Genomic DNA, 23,094 nt, shown 5'->3' on the forward strand with positions numbered 1-23,094 from the left:
GTCCTACTCCTTTTTTTTTCTTCTTTTTTTTTTTAAAATCATTTTTATCGTTAAAATCATTTTTTTCTTAAACACTTTACGACACTGGGCCACTTAATATTTCTTGAACAAAGCATCAGAAGTAAAATGCACAAGACAAATATTTTTAAATAAAATGTATAATAAATAAAGTGTCGATCAGTGCAGACCGGTAAGAGAAATATTATGTGCGTGCAGTGTTTGAGCTCAGTAAGGTGAGCGTTGGAGAAGTAAGCGGTCTCTCGTCGCACTTTGTATGTGCACTTGAAGCACAGCAAACCTAAGCGGAGATTCTTACTGAATAATATGGCAGCGAAACGTGAACATAGCAGTATTCTTTCTGAAGGTTACTGTATTTCTTAGCAGCGAGTTGGAAATGTTATTACAGGTGGTGATTTAGGCAGGGTTTTTTAAATAAACTAATTGACTGACATACAGGTCACTCCTTGCAATGGACTAATGTACACCCACACAAATTCCTACAAACACTTTAAATATGTTATGGCGGGGGGCGTGTCCAGGACGCTGATGAGAACGGTCGGGTAGCAGAGGAGCTCCCTAGACCCAAGCATCAAACTACAAAAGCAGCGCTTTCCCACCCTAAAAAAATTACCACAAAACAGCTCAAAACCTAGAGGAAGCCCTCGAGAAGGCAATGGCAGGCAAACAAAAAGCCCAATCGGGCCCAGGAATTGCCCGTTTTCTCTCCCCTTCTCAGAGGAGCTCGGAGGCTGCCACAAGAAGCCAAGATGGCGGCGGCCCCACACCACGCGGGGCCAAGCAAGCGGCAATGGAGCGTGACCGCACCGACACACCACCACCGCAAGACGAAGCTCTAACGCGGGATTACATGCAAGAGCTAATAACATCAATGCTGAACAAGCTACATACCTCACTCAAAGCGGACCTTAAAGCTGCGGTCTCTGAGCTGAAACAGGAGATCTCGGGCCTCTCAGAGCGCACCGCGGAGCTGGAAATAAAAATGGCTGACGCAACACAGGCCCAAGAAGACGCCGCGAACGAAATCTACCGACTGGGGGCCGAAGTGAGTAATCTTAAAGACCAGATAGAGGATCAGGAAAACCGAGATCGAAGACAAAACATCAGGATCAGAGGGATCCCAGAATCGGTCCCCCCAGCCCAGATTAAACCTTACATCTTGGCCCTCTTCCAATCCGTCTGCCCTGACCTTACTCCAAGTGAGTGTGAAATGGACAGAGCACATCGAGCCTTGGGACCAAGATCAGATGACCCCAACAGAGCGAGAGACGTGATTGCAAGAATCCACCATTATACAATAAAAGAGCAAATCATGGCAGCATGCCGCGCGCAAGAACCTATCACCCACAAAGGCGACCATCTTCAAATATATAACGACCTGTCTAAACGCACGGTGCTCAGGAGAAAGGAGATGCAACCTCTAACCAAACTCCTGCGTGAAAAAGAAATCAAATATAACTGGGGCTTCCCGTTTAAACTGCTGGTGCAGAAAAACGGGAAATACCATACCATCAGACACCCAGAGGATATGGCGCGCTTTGCCAAAACGGTTGGACTGAACCCGCCGGCAGAATGGGATAAGAACCCCTCCAGAGTCCAAGAACCGGACATACAAGACCCGCCAGCAAGAACATCCGAAAGGCTGGCAGGACAAAGACAAGGCAGAGTCAAGTGAAGACCCTGAAAACCCACCAAACAAGGCCATCACAAAGCGTCTACCAGAAATTAGCTAAACACTCAAACACATCAGAAACCCTCTCTCCCCCCCCCCCTCCCCTCTCTCCCCCCCCCCTCCCCTCTCTCCCCCCCCCCCTCCCCTCTCTCCCCCCCCCCTCTCCCCTCCCCACCCACACCTTCCCTCCCCCCCCCGCCCGCCACCCCTCTACCTCTTCCCCCTACCCCCCCCTTCACCCCCCAAGGAACCCACAGACCCGTCTGCAAACCTGATCCTCCGCATCAAAGACGGCTGCCGATACCAGCGGAGCGGATGACATCAAGACGCAGCAGGCAGCCGACCAGAGAGTGAACGTGACGAGTACCTGGAGGCGACAAAGCCTCTTACAGCACACCGGAACGGCCGCAGCAACGAGGACGGACGTGCACACCGACAGCCCCGACGCGGAAACTTAGCTGAGACAGTGTGGAGCCAAGACCCGCTGTCGCGAGGGGAACACAGGATCCTTTTGCCCCTCCCCTCCTGGAGGCCCCGACAACCGACCGGCCCTCACGGGAGCGGAGGAAGCGAGCACTCAGACGGGAACCCAGGACATCCGGTCGGATCACCCCCTCCGCTTTTTTTTGTCTTCCCCCTATCACCCCACCGTGACCCCAACGGTAACCGTGAGTACTACTGCCTGTATAACACTGCGGCGATCAGAGAGTCACGCCACTATCAGGAGAACACGGGCCTGCCCCCCCCCCCCATCCCCCCCCCCCCCGGCCATAGAAGGCCTCCCCATGCCTTGACACCCGACCCACCCCCCCCCCCCCAAGGGCCCCAAGAGACCCATATCGACATGAAAAGAACTTGGACAATACAAAGATACCTTGGTCTGCGACCCATTCAAACCATGGGCTGCAGACATAAAACTTTAAAATAATTTTGACTAAAAAGAACAAAGAGATTCCTAGGGGAGTATATGCTCAATGTTCCAAGCCGATAGCAAAATCTAAGAATAGGAGTCCCTCCCCAATCCCTCCCCCCCCACCTCCCCTCCCCCCCACCTTCCCCCCCCTCCCCACTTTCCCCCCCCCACCTTTCCCCCCCCCACATTCCCTTCCCTCCCTATCCCCTCTCCCCCCCCCCCCTCCCTCATGCGGTAGCCGAGATAGGCTGCTGCCCAAGAATGTACTGTAAATGTGCCAGGATACTAGACAAGAGTACTTAGATGTATATGCCAGGGCGCAATTATCAGGTTCTCATACAGATACTGCTGTATGGGTCGTTGTAAGCCTTTGACAGGTTACCTACTGCGCATGGCGAGGCAGGTCTACCATGCTGCATGCCTGGACCACATCACAGTATAGGTAAATCCAGGCTTGCAATGGTACACCTCGGCATCGCAACGCAGGGGGTATCAGCGCGATTGTGATATGTCCCTTGTCAGGCCTGTACTGTTGTGTATGTCAAGGTAGATTGGATATATTAAATGCCAGGATCACGTAGCTATGTAGAAACAGCGCCGATGTATTACATGCCATGACAATAACGATGTGTAGGTTAGGGCAGGCTTACTATGTAACCTAACAGGAACATTTCTCTGTATATGTTAACCAGAAAGCTGATTGTGTACTAATAATAGACAACGTATATGATACTACCCACAATGCATACAGACCCAATAAAATAGGTTAACCCAGGCTCGCTATAACATACCTCAGGATCAAAGATCAGGAGACGCTCGCGCGACGAAGTTGTATTCCGTGTCAGACCCATATTATTATCTATGTTAAGGTAGATTTGAAACATTATATACCAGGGTTATATCGCAATGTTTAAACAAGCAGACCAAATGTATTGTATGTCATGACAATAACGAGATGTAGATCAACGCAGGTTTACTATGTTACCTACCAGGCACATCCGTCTGTATATGTTACACCAGAAAACTGACTGTGAACTAGTATGGGCTGTGCTTAGGAAACTACACACAGCACATACAGATCCAATAAAAGGCAGACCTAGCCCATAACTACCAATATAGAGAAGAAAGAAAATTAGGACGCCCCCCACCCTCAACTCCCCCCCCCCCGTCCTACCCTCACCACCCGCCCCTGTGTTCCCCGCCCCCCACCGCCCCAGTAGAACGCTGCCAACCGGCCCTAAGTAACCAACAGAGAAATACGCACCCTTATATACCTCACCAAAATGGTAAAATAACCCGAGCCATACAACCAGCATCAGCGACTTCAACACTCACAACCTGAACGTCTCTTTGGGTGCTCACCCCCCCCCCCCCCCCCTTTTTTTTTTTTTTTTTTTTTTTTTTCTTTCCCTTTCACTACCCACCCCCCTCCCCCATACAAGTAAAACACGACGCAGCCTAAAACCGAAACATGACGCCAGAAAAAGGGAAAGCGCAACACACTAGCAACCTAGGGTCTGGACCCCTCGGTTGCACGCCGGTCACTGGTGCCGGAACCTCCCTAGATGGGCACATCTGCCCAAATGCCGGCCTTCACTAGGTCTGGCAACACAATATTAGGACCTGAAAAGGCCCTAATCCTATCTGCTCTCTATCCGCTGACTCTGTCCCAGCGGATCTTTAACCACCCTCCCTCCCCCTCATTCCCCCCCCCCCCCTTCCTTGGCACCACACAAACAATTACCAAAGAAAATATAAACAAGACACATCCCTACCCCATAAACAAAGCAGCTTCCGAAGTAATACATACCTAGGACATAAAAGCAAGATCCCCTCCGGTGGGAAGGGGGAGATCCCGAGTCCTCAAGCCACAACAAAATCACAATGACATCCACAGCCCCAATAAAAATCTGCTCACTGAATGTTAAGGGGCTCCAAAATAATAGAAAACGGAGACTTGCACTCAACGATATGAAAAAAACAGGGGGAGACATCATATTCCTACAGGAGACCCACTTCACATCACAGGACCCCCCAAATTTATTCAAAAAAATATTCCCGACCTGCTTTTTTGCATCATTTAGTAGTAAGAAGAGGGGTGTGGCTATCCTTATCAGACAAGGCACCCCATTTAATCATGTCAGAACAACAATGGACCCAGAGGGTAGATTCCTAATGGTATATGGCTCCCTAGCGGGCTCGGCAATCGTCCTGATCAATGTATACGCCCCAAACGAGAACCAAACAGAGTTTTTACAAGCTGTTCTCGAGGGTGTTGACCCGGGATATCTGTCATCGATGATAGTGGGAGGAGACTTCAATATGGTCTTAAACCCTACCGAGGACAGATCAACCAACATGGGCCCCCCCCGCAAAACCCACTCCCAGATCAAGGGGAAAAGGTTCAGGGAAATCATGAGCGAATTCTCACTGGTGGATGTCTGGAGAACCCAACATCAGGGCCAGAGAGACTACACATTCTACTCAGCACCTCACCAGACTTACTCCCGAATAGACCACATCTTGACCACCAAAAATGTGATGGCGGCAGCCATAGAATCAGACATTGGCTCAATCACATGGTCAGACCATGCCCCGGTCACCTTGACTCTGTCAGTCCCCTTTGAAAAAACAACAACGTACACCTGGAGACTGAACGACTCACTACTAAATCACCCAGAGATCGAGAGAGAAGTCAGATCCTCACTTAAGGACTATTTCTCCCTCAATATGGGAACAGTCTCCTCTCCAGCAATCCTATGGGAAGCCCATAAGGCAACTATCAGAGGGAAATTTATTTCCATCGCATCCCACAGGAAAAAAGCCCGCCAAGCGCTAATCAAAGAACTCACAGAAAACATAAAAGCAATAGAGCTAGCTCATAAAGCACATCCCTCAAAAAAAATATACAAGTCATTAATAGATGCTAGAACAAAGCTTAGACAAACCCAGCTGGAGGACGTTGAAAAGGCCCTCAAATGGACCAAACAACTATACTATGACAAAGGCAACAAAGCTGACAGACTCTTAGCTAGTAAATTAAGAGGGATACAAAAAAGATCCCAAATAACGGCGATCAAGAGTAGGTCTGGTGAGATTCAATATAGTGAAAGCAAGATTGCAGCGGAATTCACAAGATATTACACAGAACTATACAACTTAAGAGCTAAAAACGGCCGACCTGTACCGATAGCGTCAGAATCTATAACTCAATATTTAAATAAATGCCAACTCCCCTCACTGACGGAGGAGGAAAACACAGTCCTCAATGCTGAGATATCAAAAGAGGAACTGGAAGAGGCGGTCAAATCACTAAAGCTTACTAAGTCTCCTGGCCCTGACGGTTTCACAAATATTTACTATAAAAGGTTCTTGCCAACCCTATCCACGCATCTACTAAAAATATTCAATTATTTTATGGAAGGGAATCAAATCCCCCCAACAATGTCTCTAGCCAATTTGGCTATAATACATAAGGATGGCAGAGACCCGATGCAATGTGGAAGCTACCGTCCAATCTCCCTCCTCAATAGTGATCTCAAACTATATAGCAAAATTTTGGCAAATAGGCTAAACCCAATATTACCGAGGTTAATTAATATCGACCAAGTAGGATTTGTCGCAGGGAGACAAGCCTCAGACAATACCCGAAAAATAATTAATATCATTGACCATGTCCACCTCACAGGCACCAAAGCACTTCTGTTAAGCCTGGACGCAGAGAAGGCGTTCGATAGAATAAACTGGCAATTTTTGGACCAGACTATGCGCAAATTTGGCTTTAAAGACGCATACTTAGAGGGGGTCCGTAGATTATATCAAAACCCGTCAGCCACAGTGAAACTACCAGGGGGCAATAACCACAGATTCGAGATAACAAATGGGACTCGACAGGGATGCCCCCTATCTCCTCTCCTCTTTGCGCTAACGATAGAACCACTAGCATCAGCAATACGACTCAATACGGACATCCAAGGAATAGAAATTGGAAACAGGCAGCATAAAATCTCCCTATTCGCGGATGATGTCATACTAACCCTTTCCAAACCCCAAATCTCCCTACCCAACCTTCAAAAAGAACTCCGGGATTTTGGAAAAATCTCAGGATACAAAATAAACAATGATAAGTCAGAAGCCCTAAATCTAAGTCTGCCAGAGCCAGAGGTGAAACTCCTCAAACTAAACTTCAATTACCGTTGGAGCTCCTCCTGTATCAAATACTTGGGGGTTAAGATATCGAGGAACTACCAATCCCTATACCAACATAACTATCCGACCTTATTCCATAAAATCAAACAAGATTTAGAAAAATGGGGAGGTTATCAAATATCATGGATCGGGAGAATGGTCTCGGTTAAAATGAACATACTCCCTAGATTACTATACTACTTCCAGACTCTCCCGGTCCACATCCCTGGCTCGGAATTAAAAAATATCCAAAAACTAATCTTCCACTTTATTTGGCAAGGTAAAAAACCTAGAGTCCCTAGAACAGTTCTCTTGGCCTCAAGGGGGAGAGGAGGACTGGGAGTCCCAGACATCACAAAATACTACCTAGCCGCCCAACTGCGACAGGTAGTAGTCTGGAACGCAAACCCAAACCAATATTGTTGGCTGGATATTGAAACACAATATGCCGGAACGCCTTCACTGCCGGCTTGCCTTTGGTCCCTGAGCAAGGAGGACATGCAGAATAGCAAATTTAAACTAGGCCCAATGAGACACACATGGGAGACCTGGACGAAAAGCAAACTCAAGTACAAGCTCACAACACCACAATCTCAACTTATACCGATTCACAAAAATCCGAAATTCCCACCTGGCTGTGAGCCCAGACAATTTGACCAATTTCAAACCAAAAACATCAGGGTGATTGCCGACCTCTTGAGCTTCGGGGAGTTCCTGAGCTATCAAAACATACAAGCCAAATATGGAATAATAGGACTGAACGTGTTCAAGTATTTACAAATTCGACACTTTATCCAAACAATATCCCCAACATTGAAATTTCCCCCTCTCACAGGTTTCGAGCGGCTCTGCAGAGAAACAGCTCACCAGAAAGGTCTAATAACACAAATATGCGCGGAGCTAGAGAGGGGCACAGAAGCCCCCACACATGACTATATGCTGCATTGGGCAGCAGAATTGGACATAGTTATAGACCGAGAGGACTGGGAAAGTATTTGGGAAAATGCCTCAGGAACTTCTATATGTACCACAATCAGAGAAAATATTTACAAAATAATGTTCCGCTGGTATCTTACCCCAGCCAGACTAAATCAAATCTACCCCCTGGCATCCGATCTATGCTGGAGAGGCTGCGGTCAAAAGGGGGACATGGCCCACATTTGGTGGACATGTCCGGAAATTCAAAAATACTGGGAAACGACACAAAAATTAATAGAGGAGGTCACAGACCTCACAATACCCATTGAACCGCTGACCTACCTGCTGGCCAGGCCACTAGACTATCTGGACCGGCCAACAGGAAAATTAGTCTCCTTTATTCTTACGGCGGCCAGATGTGCGGTGGCTGCCGCCTGGAAGAAAGTGTCTCCCCCCTCCAAACAAACAATAATAAAAAGGGTGCAAGAAGTAATGGACATGGAGAAATTGTCGGCTTTCCTTAAAAGGTCCTCTACCTCATTCACTAATATTTGGGATCCATGGTACACCCACATGGCGCTCCTAAGACGAAACACCCCTTAACAGATTAGGGACCCAATGGACACCAAGATCCAAACCAGAAATGCCAAGAAGCTAGGGAATAAGACCTTTCCCCATTACACCCTCCCCCCCCCCCCCCCCCACCCCCCCTCTCTTCTCTATCCCCTCTCTGTTTCCATGCTCGCGCCGCCCCGTTGGACCACATATGGTCAGGGAGACGCTGAGCCTTTCCTCTTCTCTTCCCAGTTAAGGAAAAAAAAAAAAAATGTGTATTAGACGGGCTTACTGTTTGTATTATCTATACCCTGTAATGTCATAACTGTCTAATAAAAAAAATTGAAACAAAAAAATATGTTATGGCGGGTAAAAAGTGACAAACCCCCTCCCCTATACAGAAAATAAAAATCACTTGTGAGCACATTCACGTCTCAAACAGGTCTGCAACCTGCTTTTCACCATTCTCTCTTAGCATGCAGTGCTTCTATTGCAGCAAAGGATTCTGGGAAATGACATGCAAATGAGCAGTCATCTTTTGCTTCTTATCCATTTTAACAGAAGCCTATAAGATTTATAATGAATTGGAAAAAAAAACCGTCCTGACATGGTTTACTTGATAGATTTAAACATAAAACCCCTTACTCAATACTCCTATTTTATTTTATTTTTTTAAATTACAAGATGGGGAAACTTGATTGTGCTATTTTCAGCTCTGGTAACCCCGTTCCTAAATACTTTAATTTGGCAGAAATCTGATCACTACCTTTAAAGTGTTATGTAACGATATACAGATGTAACAGACATTATTGCTGGCACATTGTGGCAGTACATACCCAACACACCGCCGGGAGAAGCAGATGTTGTTTTGACTTAGCCACCTTACCAGGGTGTTCAGCAGGTGCAATGGCTGCTACATCTGTTTTGTTTTGCTTGATTTTATGCTTAAAACAATTGAATGATATGCCACTGTTCAGTATTCTCCACTGAACTAATGTGATAGTTGGGCTATATGATTGATTTATATTTGGCTTAAGGCACTTTTCTTATTAATACTATTGTTGTGAACATTCTATGTAGGGCTCCCCATACACTGTAAGCCCTATATAAGAAGACATGTTTGTTTATGGTAACTAACGAGGTATAGACAGGAGTATTGTGGGTGGGTAGTTGGTTATACTAATGAGTGCTCCAAAAAATGTTTTGGGTTGTCATTGTTCTATTTACAAGTTTTAGATTGTTGACATCGAGAGCTACTCAGATTACTTGTTCTGTCTCAGTTGTCTATTACACATGAAATGCTATTGATCTTCTTAACACAGCCCACAATGCAGATGTACTGTACAACATTTTGTATCCATCATCCTTATCACGTAAGTGGTCCAAGACTTCCGGCACAGACAGAAGGAGGAAGAGAATTGCAGTCAACGCCAGGCTGCTGCTGCATGGGGAGCCGGTTGAGCTGCTAGGACAAGTGTTCCAGCTCTTCCGATCCCCCCCCTCCCCCCCACAGCCCACAGAACCATTGAGGGGTGCTCACGAAACCCCGGTTGAAGAGTCAGTGATCTAGGGATTACCTTTCAAAATTCCATTCACATTTAAACTATTTCTGGTAATTCAAAGCAAATACAGTGACGACTACTATGTGGTAATTTATGATTTATCAAGTACAGAAACAACATAAACTGAACTGTTGCACTATATTATTCAAATATCCAGTCACAGACTAAGATCTGCGACTGTTAAATCCAATGCCATAAACCCTGAGATTTGTCCACCCACCTCCATAACCAAACTAGAATGAATACCATGTATTTTTATTAATTTGTTTTATAGGGAGAAAAAGTTTAAAAACTAGCATGATTTTCTGAAACGGAGCTAAGACATGCTGAGCTCCTCCAGGAAGAGATCCCCCACCCTGTATGTTTTCACACGTCTTCTTTTAACTTGTTTAGCTTCAGAACCCAACCCCATGGAGCTGACACCCGAGTAGGGTTGGGGAACGGCAGGGCTACCACCATTCCTTTCTCTCCTTTTGGTAACCACTTCAGTGGTCCTTCGTATCCAGCCAGCTGAACCTGAAATAGAGCAAATAGCCATCAATTTATAAATAAAAAATAAAAGTGTCTGAATATTCTTTGTGTTGCAGGGAGGGATTACACATTGACCACTTTCGCCGTGGACATTTTTTTTAATTTTGTTTTACTCCTTTTAGATTATAAATAATAACATTACATTATTATCTAGTAGTTGCCAAACTCACAAACTTCCAAATAATAATATACTCATTCCTAGAGGAAAGTGACTATACCTTTTTTAGGAGGACTTGTGAGTGAGTTTTAAACAAGCAGGCGTTGCAGACAGCATTGACAATAACACATACATCTGTTCTAATGTTTGTTGTTGTGCAGGGGATGGAAGGCTGTATTATTCGGTGAGACATTCAGGTATGGTCCCACCTGTAAGCACTGCTCTATATTGCAGGAGGAGATTGCTAGGCTGAAGGTTGAATTAGGTCATTTTTGTGTATCCTCTTGCCTCACACAGGCACCACCTGAGAGGCTGCCCAGGACAGGGCAGTATGGACCACTGTGGGCTCGGCAGGGTTGTGAGGGTTGTAAACAACAGGAACATCCTGCTATACGGCTATATAAAATAGATGTCCTGCATCGATCTTGGAGAGGAGCCAGGATACTCAGCGAGCATTTCAGATGCATCATTCGCAAGTATTTCAACTAGTAGGAGGTGGCAGTGAAATGAGTCAGAAAACAAATCCAATGGCCCCCTCCTGCAAGAGGTAGTGGTTAGTTGGGAAATTACAACAGGAAACCTATCCTGGGGAACAGAAGACAGCTTAAATAGGAAAAAGATAAACACCGGCAGAAGTTGATGTACAGGAAGAATTAGAAAAGTAGTAACAAAACCCTTTTTGGCAATGTGTACAAATGCTCGTAGTTTGGGAAATAAATTCCCAGAACTAATTGCTATAACAAGAGATGACTTGTGGCTATTACTGAGACCTGGTGCAATGAAAATCAGGACTGGGACATAGCTATACCAGGTTACACAATATTTAGAAAGTACAGGGGAGGAAGGAAGGGAGAAAGAGGAGTTGAAGAATCTAGAATACTGATTTTCAACCGGGGTTTTGTGGCCACCAGGAGGGGGAGAGCTGGGACAACTCTCACAGCTGTCCCAGGCACAGCAGAGCAGCCGCACCCCCACACAGCAGTGACCCTGCGGATTCCAAGCTCAGCAGCCACCCAGTCACTGTGATCCTCTCACTGCTCCTGTCGGCGCCGGAAGTTGCGTTCAACTCTCCGACTAACAGGAGGAAGGAGCTGCGGATCGGCGCAGCACCACAGGCCCCAAGGTAAGAGCGAGAGGGAGCGTAGTGGGATGTGTGATAGAGGGACGGAGAGCATAAGAGGGGAAGGAGAGAGAGGGGGAGAAGAGAGAGCGTGAGAGGAGAAGAGAGAGAGAGTGTGTGTGTGTGTTTGTGTAAGAGAGATGGAGCGTAAGGGAAAGAGGGAGTGTGAGGGGGAGGGACAAGACACAAAAGAGAGGGGGGTGGGATGGGACATGAGACGGGACGAGAGGGTTGGAGTTCCCCAGAATTTCACAATCAAAGTCTAGGGTTCATCAACCAAAAAAAGTTGAAAAAACACTGACCTAGAGGCTGCTGCGCTTCAGGATAAGATACTGGAATAAAGACTGAGTCACGTTGGGTAACCATAAAAACTATTGAGAACATCGTCATTCATATTGGGGTAATCTACAGACCTTCAGGAGAAGAGCATGAATTGAATGAGGGCAATCCCTACGGTGGCAATAAAATGAGATGATCATTATGGGAGATTTCAATCTGCCATACTGGCGTGTGTCTTTTGCAGGTTCAATCAGAAGCAAGGGACATCCTGGATTGCTTGCAAGGGGCATCTCTCAAGCAACTGGTGAGAGCCAACTTCACAATAAAGCAATCCTGGACTTAATACATGTGTCCTACTATGGGCAGGAGACCATCTATTATACACTGCACATGGTGCGGCCAACTCCAGTCCTCAAGAGTTAAGGTTTTCTTGGTTTTTTTTCTTTTGTACCGTTTAAAAATTGAGCTTTTGTTCCTAAATAGAACAGACTATTTAGTGTTACATCTACTAAAAAAAATGTATTAAATTAAAATTAAAAAGGACAAGCCATCATATGGCTGAGTAATTTCACTTTATATGATCTCCATTGTATATGGCTAAGCTGACTGACCAGCATCTGAACAGGACATTTCACTTTAGAGTATATTGTGGGGACACTCAAGCATCACATTTTCTGAGCGCTCTCACCTCCGTTTCCCCAATGGTAGCGCATGGCTCTCCAAGGGACTATTTCAAAAATTATGTGGCCAATTCAAAAATATGGCATACACAGCTTTTTCTTCAGGTCTACTTGTATACCTGTTGATGACATTGTATGTTACCAAACAGATTGTGAAAAGAAAGTGTTCTTCAAGCAAGAGACTCACCTTAAACATTACAGCTTAATTATGGTTATAATTATGATTAGTTTATTATGATATTTTCACATTGTATTATATTCAACACATGTATATATAGATATACAAATCGACATCAGTAATAAACATATCTATATCTACAGATGCAGCGGCTGTTATTGAAACAAATCAAGGCACCATTTTCGTGTGCGCTGCTGTACTCTACACGGCATTAACACCGCTAATCGCCCCAGGCACACGTGTTTATCGCGGTTTGCTTTGTTTGAATTTCATGGATTGTGTGCAATTAAATGCAATGAAATGAATGAATTATAATGTGTACAGTACTGTGCTACTGTGTCAATTTCAGGTGTTTAAAAGCCAGAACACTAAAATGACATTTTCTGCACTCGCCTGCACTCGCGTCTTAAGGCGGTGCGGTTGGAAGAAATCCCGCGCCATGATATGGGTATTCCAAGGTATACACCGCGTGAAGTGTTTCAATAAAGGCCGCTGCATCTGTACACACACACACACACACACACACACACACACACACACACACACGTTTATGTGCACGAACACACACACACACATAAACACCAGAGAGACTAATTTAAAATATTTATATGAAGTAAAACTGGAATTTGCCTCATAGTATTGAGTAAACGATGTACCCCACTGGGGAGTGGCATGTTCCCTAAATCATTAATAATCAGTTTGGGGTAACTCCACATAAATCTTTGCAAGCGGATCTCATGGTGAGGTCCAGAGGCGTAACTATAGCCCGGGAAGCGCCCAGGGGCCCGCGCTCTTGGGGGGCCCACTCTTCCCCCCCCACCCCCCCGTGTTGGCAGCAGGAAATTACTTCCTCTGCAGATGGGAGGGTCAGGGGGCAGCACCCTGAGATACAGCAGGAAGGACAGAGGGGAAATCCCTTAGGCAACGCTTATAGTGCCGGCGACGTCAGGCTACGGTCGTTGGAAACATTAAATTGAGATGACTTCCAGTGATCACGATCAAACCGTCGCGCCACGCTTACTTTAAGCTCACGCGACGGCGGCAATGCATTTGTTTTGACGCAACGTCACATCGCTGGCACTATAAGCGCAGCCTTAGGCTAAGGCCCCACTCCCTCAGTCAGCGCGTCCGCACTGCAGACAGGTGGGCGCTGACATACACAGACCGCGATATGCGGTCTGTAGGGAGCCGGAGCGGGAGGTGGGCGGGAGCGGGAGGCTTGAGCGGGAGGGGGGGCGTGGCTTGAGCGGAGGGACCCGCTACTCCCCCCCCCTCCCTCCACGGGCTTGGGCTGGAGCTGCCGATGGAAGGTAATCAAAAACACACACACGCTGCTTTCCCTCCACACTCCTCCCCGCTCCCCAAAGCCTCCCCTCCTCCCGAAGCCTCCTCTCCTCCCGAAGCCTCCTCTCCTCATTGGCTCACAGCCACACCACGTGACGCGTCGACGCTAGGGATTACAGTTCTCTTGAATCCCCTAGCGGCTGACGCGTCACAGCGTTTAGTGAGCTGTGCAGCCAGGGGGGACCAGGACCGGCTCGGGAGGATTCCCCTGCTGGTGGGGAACTCGCGTGGCCGCCCGCGCCACCGAGCGCAGCGGGTCCCAGGCCTTACTCTGCAGAGCTTCCATAGGTGGGCGGGGCCTCAAGTAGGGCAGTGTAGGGCTGGAGCTGCAGCTTGAGAGACAGGCTGGGAAAGGTGAGAGGGAGGAAAGGGTTAAATGAGAAAGAGAGGTGGGGAGAGAGAGAGAGGGGAAGAGAGAGGGGGAGAGAGAGAGAATAAAAAGAGAAAAAAAGAGAAAAAGATGCTGGAAAAAGAAACTTCAGGCTGTTAGAGTGAGGATGACAGCGGAAAATATATGGGGATTAAATAAAAGAGAATGGCATGTGAGAGAGAAGAGGGAGGAAAAAGACATGAGCGGGAAATAAGATAAATACATGAGGGGAGAACAGAGAGAATGATATGAGCAGTGTAAGAACAGAGAGTTGGTGATGGTGAGAGAAAGTAATGCTGAGGGATGGAGAGACATGCTCGGAGGGCGGGAGAGAGAGACATGACGAGTGGGGAGAGGAGAAACATGATGTGGGGGGAGGAGATAAAGATTCTGTGTGCAAAGGAGAGATAAATATGTGCGGGGGGGGGAATGGAGACATGCTGGGGGGGAGAGGAGTGAGACATGCTGGAGGGGAGAGGAGTGAGACATGCTGGGGGGAACAGAGAGACAGATGCTGGGGGGGAGAGTGAGACATGCTGGGGGGGAGAGGAGTGACACATGCTGGGGGAGAGAAGGGAGACATGCTGGGGGGGAGAGGAGTGAGACATGCTGGAGGGGAGAGGAGTGAGACATGCTGGGGGGGAGAGGAGTGAGACATGCTGGGGGGGGAGAGGAGTGAGACATGCTGGAGGGGAGAGGAGTGAGACATGCTGGGGGGGAGAGGAGTGAGACATGCTGAAGGGGAGAGGAGTGAGACATGCTGGGGGGAACAGAGAGACAGATGCTGGGGGGGAGAGTGAGACATGCTGGGGGGGAGGAGTGAGACATGCTGGAGGGGAGAGGAGTGAGACATGCTGGGGGGGGGAGAGGAGTGAGACATGCTGGGGGGGAGAGAAGGGAGACATGCTGGGGGAGAGAAGGGAGACATGCTGGGGGGGAGAGGAGTGAGACATGCTGGAGGGGAGAGGAGTGAGACATGCTGGGGGGGAGAGGAGTGAGACATGCTGGGGGGGGGAGAGGAGTGAGACATGCTGGAGGGGAGAGGAGTGAGACATGCTGGGGGGGAGAGGAGTGAGACATGCTGGGGGGGGAGGAGTGAGACATGCTGGAGGGGAGAGGAGTGAGACATGCTGGGGGGGGGAGAGGAGTGAGACATGCTGGGGGGAGAGAAGGGAGACATGCTGGGGGGAGAGGAGTGAGACATGCTGGGGGGGAGAGGAGTGAGACATGCTGGGGGGGAGAGGAGTGAGACATGCTGGGGGGGAGAGGAGTGAGACATGCTGGGGGGGAGAGGAGTGAGACATGCTGGGGGGAGAGGAGTAAGACATGCTGGGGGGGAGAGGAGTGAGACATGCTGGGGGGGAGAGGAGTGAGACATGCTGGGGGGGAGAGGAGTGAGACATGCTGGGGGGTAGAGGAGTGAGACATGCTGGGGGTTGAGGAGTGAGACATGCTGGGGGGGAGAGGAGTGAGACATGCTGGGGGGAAGAGGAGTGAGACATGCTGGGGGGAGAGGAGTGAGACATGCTGGGGGGGGAGAGTGAGACATGCTGGGGGGGAGAGGAGTGAGACATGCTGGGGGGGAGAGGAGTGAGACATGCTGGGGGGGAGAGTGAGACATGCTGGGGGGAGAGGAGTGAGATGCTGGGGGGGGAGAGGAGTGAGACATGCTGGGGGGAAGAGTGAGACATGCTGGGGGGAGAGGAGTGAGACATGCTGGGGGGGAGAGGAGTGAGACATGCTGGGGGGGAGAGGAGTGAGACATGCTGGGGGGAGAGGAGTGAGACATGCTGGGGGGGAGAGAAGGGAGACATGCTGGGGGGGGAGAGTGAGACATGCTGGGGGGGGAGGGAGAGTGAGACATGCTGGGGGGGAGAGGAGTGAGACATGCTGGGGGGGAGAGGAGTGAGACATGCTGGGGGGGAGAGGAGTGAGACATGCTGGGGGGGAGAGGAGTGAGACATGCTGGGGGGGAGAGGAGTGAGACATGCTGGGGGAGAGAGGAGTGAGACATGCTGGGGGGGAGAGAAGGGAGACATGCTGGGGGGAGAGGAGTGAGACATGCTGGGGGGGAGAGAAGGGAGACATGCTGGGGGGAGAGGAGTGAGACATGCTGGGGGGGAGAGGAGTGAGACATGCTGGTAGGGAGAGGAGTGAGACATGCTGGAGGGGAGAGGAGTGAGACATGCTGGAGGGGAGAGGAGTGAGACATGCTGGAGGGGAGAGGAGTGAGACACGCTGGAGGGGAGAGGAGTGAGACATGCTGGGGGGGAGAGGAGTGAGACATGCTGGAGGGGAGAGGAGTGAGACATGCTGGGGGGAGAGGAGTGAGACATGCTGGGGGGAGAGGAGTGAGACATGCTGGGGGGGGAGAGAAGGGAGACATGCTGGGGGGGAGAGGAGTGAGACATGCTGGGGGGAAGAGGAGTGAGACATGCTGGGGGGAGAGGAGTGAGACATGCTGGGTGGGAGAGGAGTGAGACATGCTGGGGGGGAGAGGAGTGAGACATGCTGGGGGGGAGAGGAGTGAGACATGCTGGGGAGAGAGGAGTGAGACATGCTGGACGGGAGAGGAGTGAGACATGCTGGACGGGAGAGGAGTGAGACATGCTGGGTGGGAGAGGAGTGAGACATGCTGGGGGGGAGAGGAGTGAGACATGCTGGGGGGGAGAGGAGTGAGACATGCTGAAGGGGAGAGGAGTGAGACATGCTGGGGGGGAGAGAAGGGAGACATGCTGGGGGGGAGAGAAGGGAGACATGCTGGGGGGAGAGGAGTGAGACATGCTGGGGGGAGAGGAGTGAGACATGCTGGGGGGGAGAGGAGTGAGACATGCTGGGGGGGAGAGGAGTGAGACATGCTGAAGGGGAGAGGAGTGAGACATGCTGGGGGGGAGAGGAGTGAGACATGCTGGGGGGAGAGGGGTGAGACATGCTGGGGGGGAGAGGAGTGAGAGATGCTGGGGGGGAGAGGAGTGAGACATGCTGGGGGGGAGAGGAGTGAGACATACTGGGGGGGAGAGGAGTGAGACATGCTGGGGGGGAGAGGAGTGAGACATGCTGGGGGGGAGAGGAGTGAGAGATGCTGGGGGGGAGAGGAGTGAGACATGCTGGGGGAGAGGAGTGAGACATGCTGGGGGGGAGAGGAGTGAGACATGCTGGGGGGGAGAGGAGTGAGACATGCTGGGGGGAAGAGGAGTGAGAGATGCTGGGGGGGAGAGGAGTGAGACATGCTGGGGGAGAGGAGTGAGACATGCTGGGGGGTAGGGGAGACATGCTGGGGGGGAGAGGAGTGAGACATGCTGGAGGGGAGAGGAGTGAGACATGCTGGGGGGGAGAGGAGTGAGACATGCTGGGGGGGAGAGGAGTGAGACATGCTGGGGGGAGAGGAGTGAGACATGCTGGGGGGAGAGGAGTGAGACATGCTGGGGGGGAGAGGAGAGAGATATTGGGGGGACACGAGAGAGACATGCTGTGGAGTGGAGGAGAGAGGCATACTGTGGGGAGAGGAAAGAGATGCTGGGGAAGGGAGAGGAGAGAAAGATGAGGAGAAGGAGGAGGAGGGGGACAGGATGATGAGGAGGGGGAGAGATGATGATGAGGGGGAGAGATGATGAGGAGGAGGGCTGATGAGAGAGAGGATCAGGGACAGGATGGGGGAGGGAGAAAAAAAATCGCAATCAGAATGAATATTAATGGGGCCCAGAATTTGTTTTTGCCCGGGGGCCCTCGCATGTCTAGCTACACCACTGGTGGTCACTTATGACCTTAAGCTTAGATTCTTGCAACCTTGTATATAAATGATCAATCTTTCCGTTTTGCAGCTGGTGGGGAATGCATTAACTCTTTAAAGTAAAGCTCTGCAGCTGTTTTGTTGGGTATACTTGTATAACAGGGGTTCTCAAACTTGATTCCATGGACCACTGGTGCTCTCAAAAATAACTTCTGGCAGCTCTCTCCTGCAGTCTGTGGCATTTAGATCACCCACGATGTGGGATCTTTAGATCCAGGATTAGTATTGTTGAACAATATAAATCGTGCAGGCATAAAAATAGAGAGATAAACAGTCCTACAGTATATGTAAGCGTGATTACAAACCATTTGAAGTGGTCTGCGACATGGAAAAGTTTGAGAACCCCTACTTTAAAATGTACACTATTTTTTTCTGCAGAATTAGGCCTGGAAGCCCTGATTAAGGAGTTGTGATGGCTCGATGCAAATTCTGTTTGCTCTTTTTTTTTTTTTTGTTCTTATAAACGTTTTTGGGATTTATTATGAAAATAAAAAGATTCTGAAAACCCCATAAATTAAAACATGCAAGTAATAAAACAAATCAATAGTCAATATATATTAATAATAGTATATTTATAGCAATGCAAATCACAGGATTAGTGTGTGATTAAAAAGAGCCAGTGAATAAAACTGTCTGTACTAAAAAGAGGCCAGAGAAATATCCATATTGAAAACTGCATAAAAAATAAAAACTTTGCCTATCCTTGCTGCCCAAGACATAGATCCCCGCAGTAGATCCTATTCATAATAAAAAGCAAAATAAAGTCTCTTGGGTATGAATAGGATATGGGAAATAAAATTAACAAGAGAGAGGAATGAAGGGAACCACTATAGCGTAGTATATATAATACAGTATGGTCAATCACAGTGGGAGATTTTAGGTTCCAATATATTGCACTTGCACAAATCTCTCTTGTAGTCAGGCATATGACTGGTTCTAATAGAGGACGGTCTGGGAACCTCCAACCTGAATAACAACACATTTCGAGGCATTTAACCAAGGCTCATGCTACTGAATGGGCTGTACGTGCCTTACGGTGGCTTAGCATCCCTCAGTAACGTTGGCCCTCACTGCTTTACAGTGTGGTAGCAGGTTCTACTCTTACCAAACTCCTTGAGTCACAGAGTCGTTTTGTGCTCTCCAAGGCTTGGTGCTATAAATGGCTTCCCCGTTGATTTGAAGCCACTGCCCCATCTGCTTCAGGCGTTCTTCAAAAATGACAGGGATTCGGCCATCAGAGGTGGGGCCAATGTTCAGCAGCAGATTCCCTCCACACGACACGGTTTCCACCAGCTCCTGCAAAGTGCGAATATCCAATTGATTACAGATGGGTGTAGCCATGTAAAATGTTCACTGGGGATTGTTGTATTACTCACATTATCATACTACTCTCTGTTTACAAATGACTCGCATGTAACAGGTTTGTCTTTCCTCAAATCCGGTATTGCACTGGAGGCCACATTTACTATGCAGCGCTATACCACGAGACCCCATATTGCTTGGAAGGGGTCTTACTGCATAGCACTGCTTGGTAAATACGGTACTTAATCTCTTTGCACTAGTTTTAACAGAATATTTTATCATATTCTATGGCTTTTATATTCTTTCCTTTCAATGGCCACAGCTGGCTTCCCGATTCCAGTAGTGTAGAGGAGCTATGGGTATCATCAAATCATTACAATGTGTCAAATTCAATAATCAGAGCATAAATCATGCTCGTCAGATGTGGCACTAAATAAAATCTTTTACATTGGTTTCCACTGTGCAGGGTATTGCTTAGCCCTTATAGCAGGGCTCTCCAATCCACTTTCAGACCACTGGTCCCTTCCTGCTGAGCTGTGAATCAGAGAGGAAGAGAAGGAAAGAGAATGCCAGGTCCTTTTCTGAGATCCAGGCAAAGTGCCCCTGGTGTCTGCATCCAGAACAGATTCTATCGTGTAAATAGATCTGGTGAGTTTAGAGACATTTGTGTTAAGCTGTATATGGTTCCAATATTTGTAGCAATATTTCCACTGTTTAATGTCAGACTGCATACAGAAGGAAATAATCAATTAGGTGATGGAAATAAACGGCTCAATTTTTTCATGCACAGGAGTACCAATACTTAAACCTCACTGGCAATCAATGCATTAAAAAAAAAAGGAAACAAACTTGTTTAACATTAAAGACCATTCTTGCACACTTAGGTATACGTGTACTAAATAGTGTCCTACTTTAGCCATTTAGTGAATAAAGGCAGAATATTTGATTTTGGCATTGGCAGTTATTAGCACGTATCCAACTATATTTCTAGACCTAAGAGCAAATCCTCTCGCAGAATCCGTTTTCACTAGTACATTCTGCCTACAGGTTTGATTGCCACAATTATTATTTTATTTAATTTTTTACCACTAGTGACTTTTCGATTTGGTTATCACCCAAATGTTCCAGTACTAGCGCACATGACTGAAAAGCTCACCATTAAAACACACCTACTTTAGAAGGTGTTTTTGCATGAACTTTCTGTTAAGGATACAACTAATGTACAGTAAGTAGCACAAATATATGTATGATGTAGCAAGCGTTATTACCACCTTTAATGCGCAATAACACATGAAATAATGCAGTAAATATTGTGCGTGCCAACGCGTTGCCATTAATTTCCACGTTGTGCGCGGTAAATCTTGCGGTCATAACAAGGAAGCATTAATGCGTCATGTTAAGGGGAGTAATGCCTGCTTCTTCCGTATATGCACTTTTTCATGCAATGTAAACATATTTATATTTGTCTGTTCCATTAGAACAGGGGTGTGCAAACTGTGGGGTGCGGCGCTTACAGTGCGCTCTTCCCCAAAGCATTTGAATGAAATGCCGGGGAGCGTGCGCAAGGCCTCTGTAACTCGCTTATCTGGTCTCCGTCGGCTTCTGGCAACGCGTCACCATGGCAACACGTCGTCAAATGACAACGCGTGGTCACATGATGTAACACGACGTCGCATAAAGTCATGATGTCAGAAAACGCCAGCTAGCAGGTAAGGAGGGGGGCGCAGGCAGGGGGGCGCAGACTAAAAAGTTTGCGCACCCCTGCATTAGAAGACAGTGAGCATTCAAAATCTCCCCACTAGCAGAGAATTACTCATTTATTTGGACATCATTAGAACAGCAGCAAGAGGAATACCAATTACAGACTTCATGTCTCCGAAGCAGCGGGTGGAAAAGCTTAAGGCCGCAGCTCCAGAGATTGCTGCCGCGACATCGCTGCAGAAAGTCTTTCATTCCAGATCTAATCCCACGCAGCGATAATCCTCCTGTGCCGTGGCCGCCGCAGTCACACAGACTTGTGCGTTCAGTCATGCACTTTTTCCCCATTTACTAATGATAGTCAACGACACGCTTACCTGTACTAGTTGCTCAATAGTGAGCAGCTCAGAGATCAGAGCGTTCCTCCGATATCCCCAGGAAGACTTGTCAATGGTCATGCAGTTCTCCCACTTGTGGGGTAAAAGGTGTCCGGGGTTGTAGCGGTCAGTGCACGTGTAAAACCCGCCGTGCTTGCATATGCAGCCGGTGCCCCAGCGGTCATTGGTCACCACAGTATCTCGAACAGGGCTAAAATCCACACGTTAGAAAAGAACAAGTCAAAAAAAAACCTTCTGCGGAGATAAAAGGTCAATATTGTACCTCAAAACAAGTCTATTGTAAATATAAAAAAAGGACGTGGATCAAATGGGGTCTGAGGTTTCATAGCAGAGAGGTGCACCAAGTGAACATTATCTACCCACAAGACCTATGTTTCTATGTTCCTTAAACAGTAATGTTGAAGTAAGAATGAATGTTGCATTGTTGCATGCAGTTACATTTGTGTCTGAGGTTAACCCTGTATAACCTGACGACAGGCAATTATTGTTGTTCGGAATATACAGTGTAGTTGAAAGAATTCCATGTATATAAAGATACCAATTTTAAGGCAAATATCCAACCTGTAATCCTGTGCCAATCACATATAGGGGAACCAATATCTACTAGAGGAACTGAAGAACAGAGATGTACAATGGATTTGAGCACTCCGTACATTTGATTAATTATATACATTTGTGGCAGCTAATGGTTTTAGATTATATGTTATTCTATTAGCAAAATTGCTGGTGTATTCCATAATTGCAGCAAAAGCACGAACCTTATGAAAATTAGCCTCTATTTTATAATGAACATAGATTAATATAGTGTGTATAATTATCGCAGTCTTGGTGCAGCCATTGTTCCTAGATTTTTGTTAATGATCTGCTGTAGATTTTGCCGTCATATATTCAGCGTAACCACTAGAAGCTAGGAGCCCGCACTCAAAAAGATCAAAACCAAATCAAAATAAGAATACGTCAGTTACTAAATATTACCAGCGTTACCCACCCTTATCACCAGCGTTACCCACCCTTATTACCAGCGTTACCCACCCTTATTATCTGCCGCTTTCCCCGCGCCCTTTCTTTCCAAAGTTTTTGGCGAGTGCTCCTAAGAGATTAGATAAGGACCTTAGATAACTATCTCTTAACATTTTTCATTATTGCATGTGTCATTTTGCCACCACTCCATTTTCATGTTCCTGAGGTCTGATTTCTGTACCTGTTTTGGTGTTACACCTATCTGAAAAGTAGCATGCACTGTGCAATATTTAGTAACTGACTTAGTTATTTTGATTTGGTTTTCCTCTTTGAGTGCGGGCTCCCACCTTCTAGTGTTTATCTCTTTGTTTAGTAGGAGTGCTGATTCGTACCACTTTTTACATGCATAATTATTCATCGTCCATGGATCATTATCTCAAGCACATTTTTCTTGCTGCTAG

General features: G+C 47.6%; 1 protein-coding gene across 2 annotated transcripts in view; it reads right to left on the reverse strand.

The window, feature by feature from the left end:
• Positions 1-9,906: 9,906 nt before the first annotated feature.
• The window catches only part of FUCA2 (alpha-L-fucosidase 2), a 31,929-nt gene continuing 18,741 nt past the window's right edge, over positions 9,907-23,094 (reverse strand). The window contains exons 4-7 of one of the 2 annotated variants that reach the window (XM_075597152.1): positions 21,653-21,863; positions 19,381-19,571; positions 12,602-12,712; positions 9,907-10,342 (exon numbers count right to left, since the gene is read on the reverse strand). In XM_075597152.1, the coding sequence (XP_075453267.1) occupies positions 12,646-12,712; positions 19,381-19,571; positions 21,653-21,863 (469 nt within the window). In that variant the 3' untranslated portion in view covers positions 9,907-10,342; positions 12,602-12,645. The remainder of the gene's footprint in view (positions 10,343-12,601; positions 12,713-19,380; positions 19,572-21,652; positions 21,864-23,094) is intronic. The other variant, XM_075597153.1, reaches the window with a different exon arrangement.

The sequence above is a fragment of the Ascaphus truei genome, chromosome 4 (assembly GCF_040206685.1).
Source record: "Ascaphus truei isolate aAscTru1 chromosome 4, aAscTru1.hap1, whole genome shotgun sequence".
Taxonomy (NCBI): Eukaryota; Metazoa; Chordata; class Amphibia; order Anura; family Ascaphidae; genus Ascaphus; species Ascaphus truei.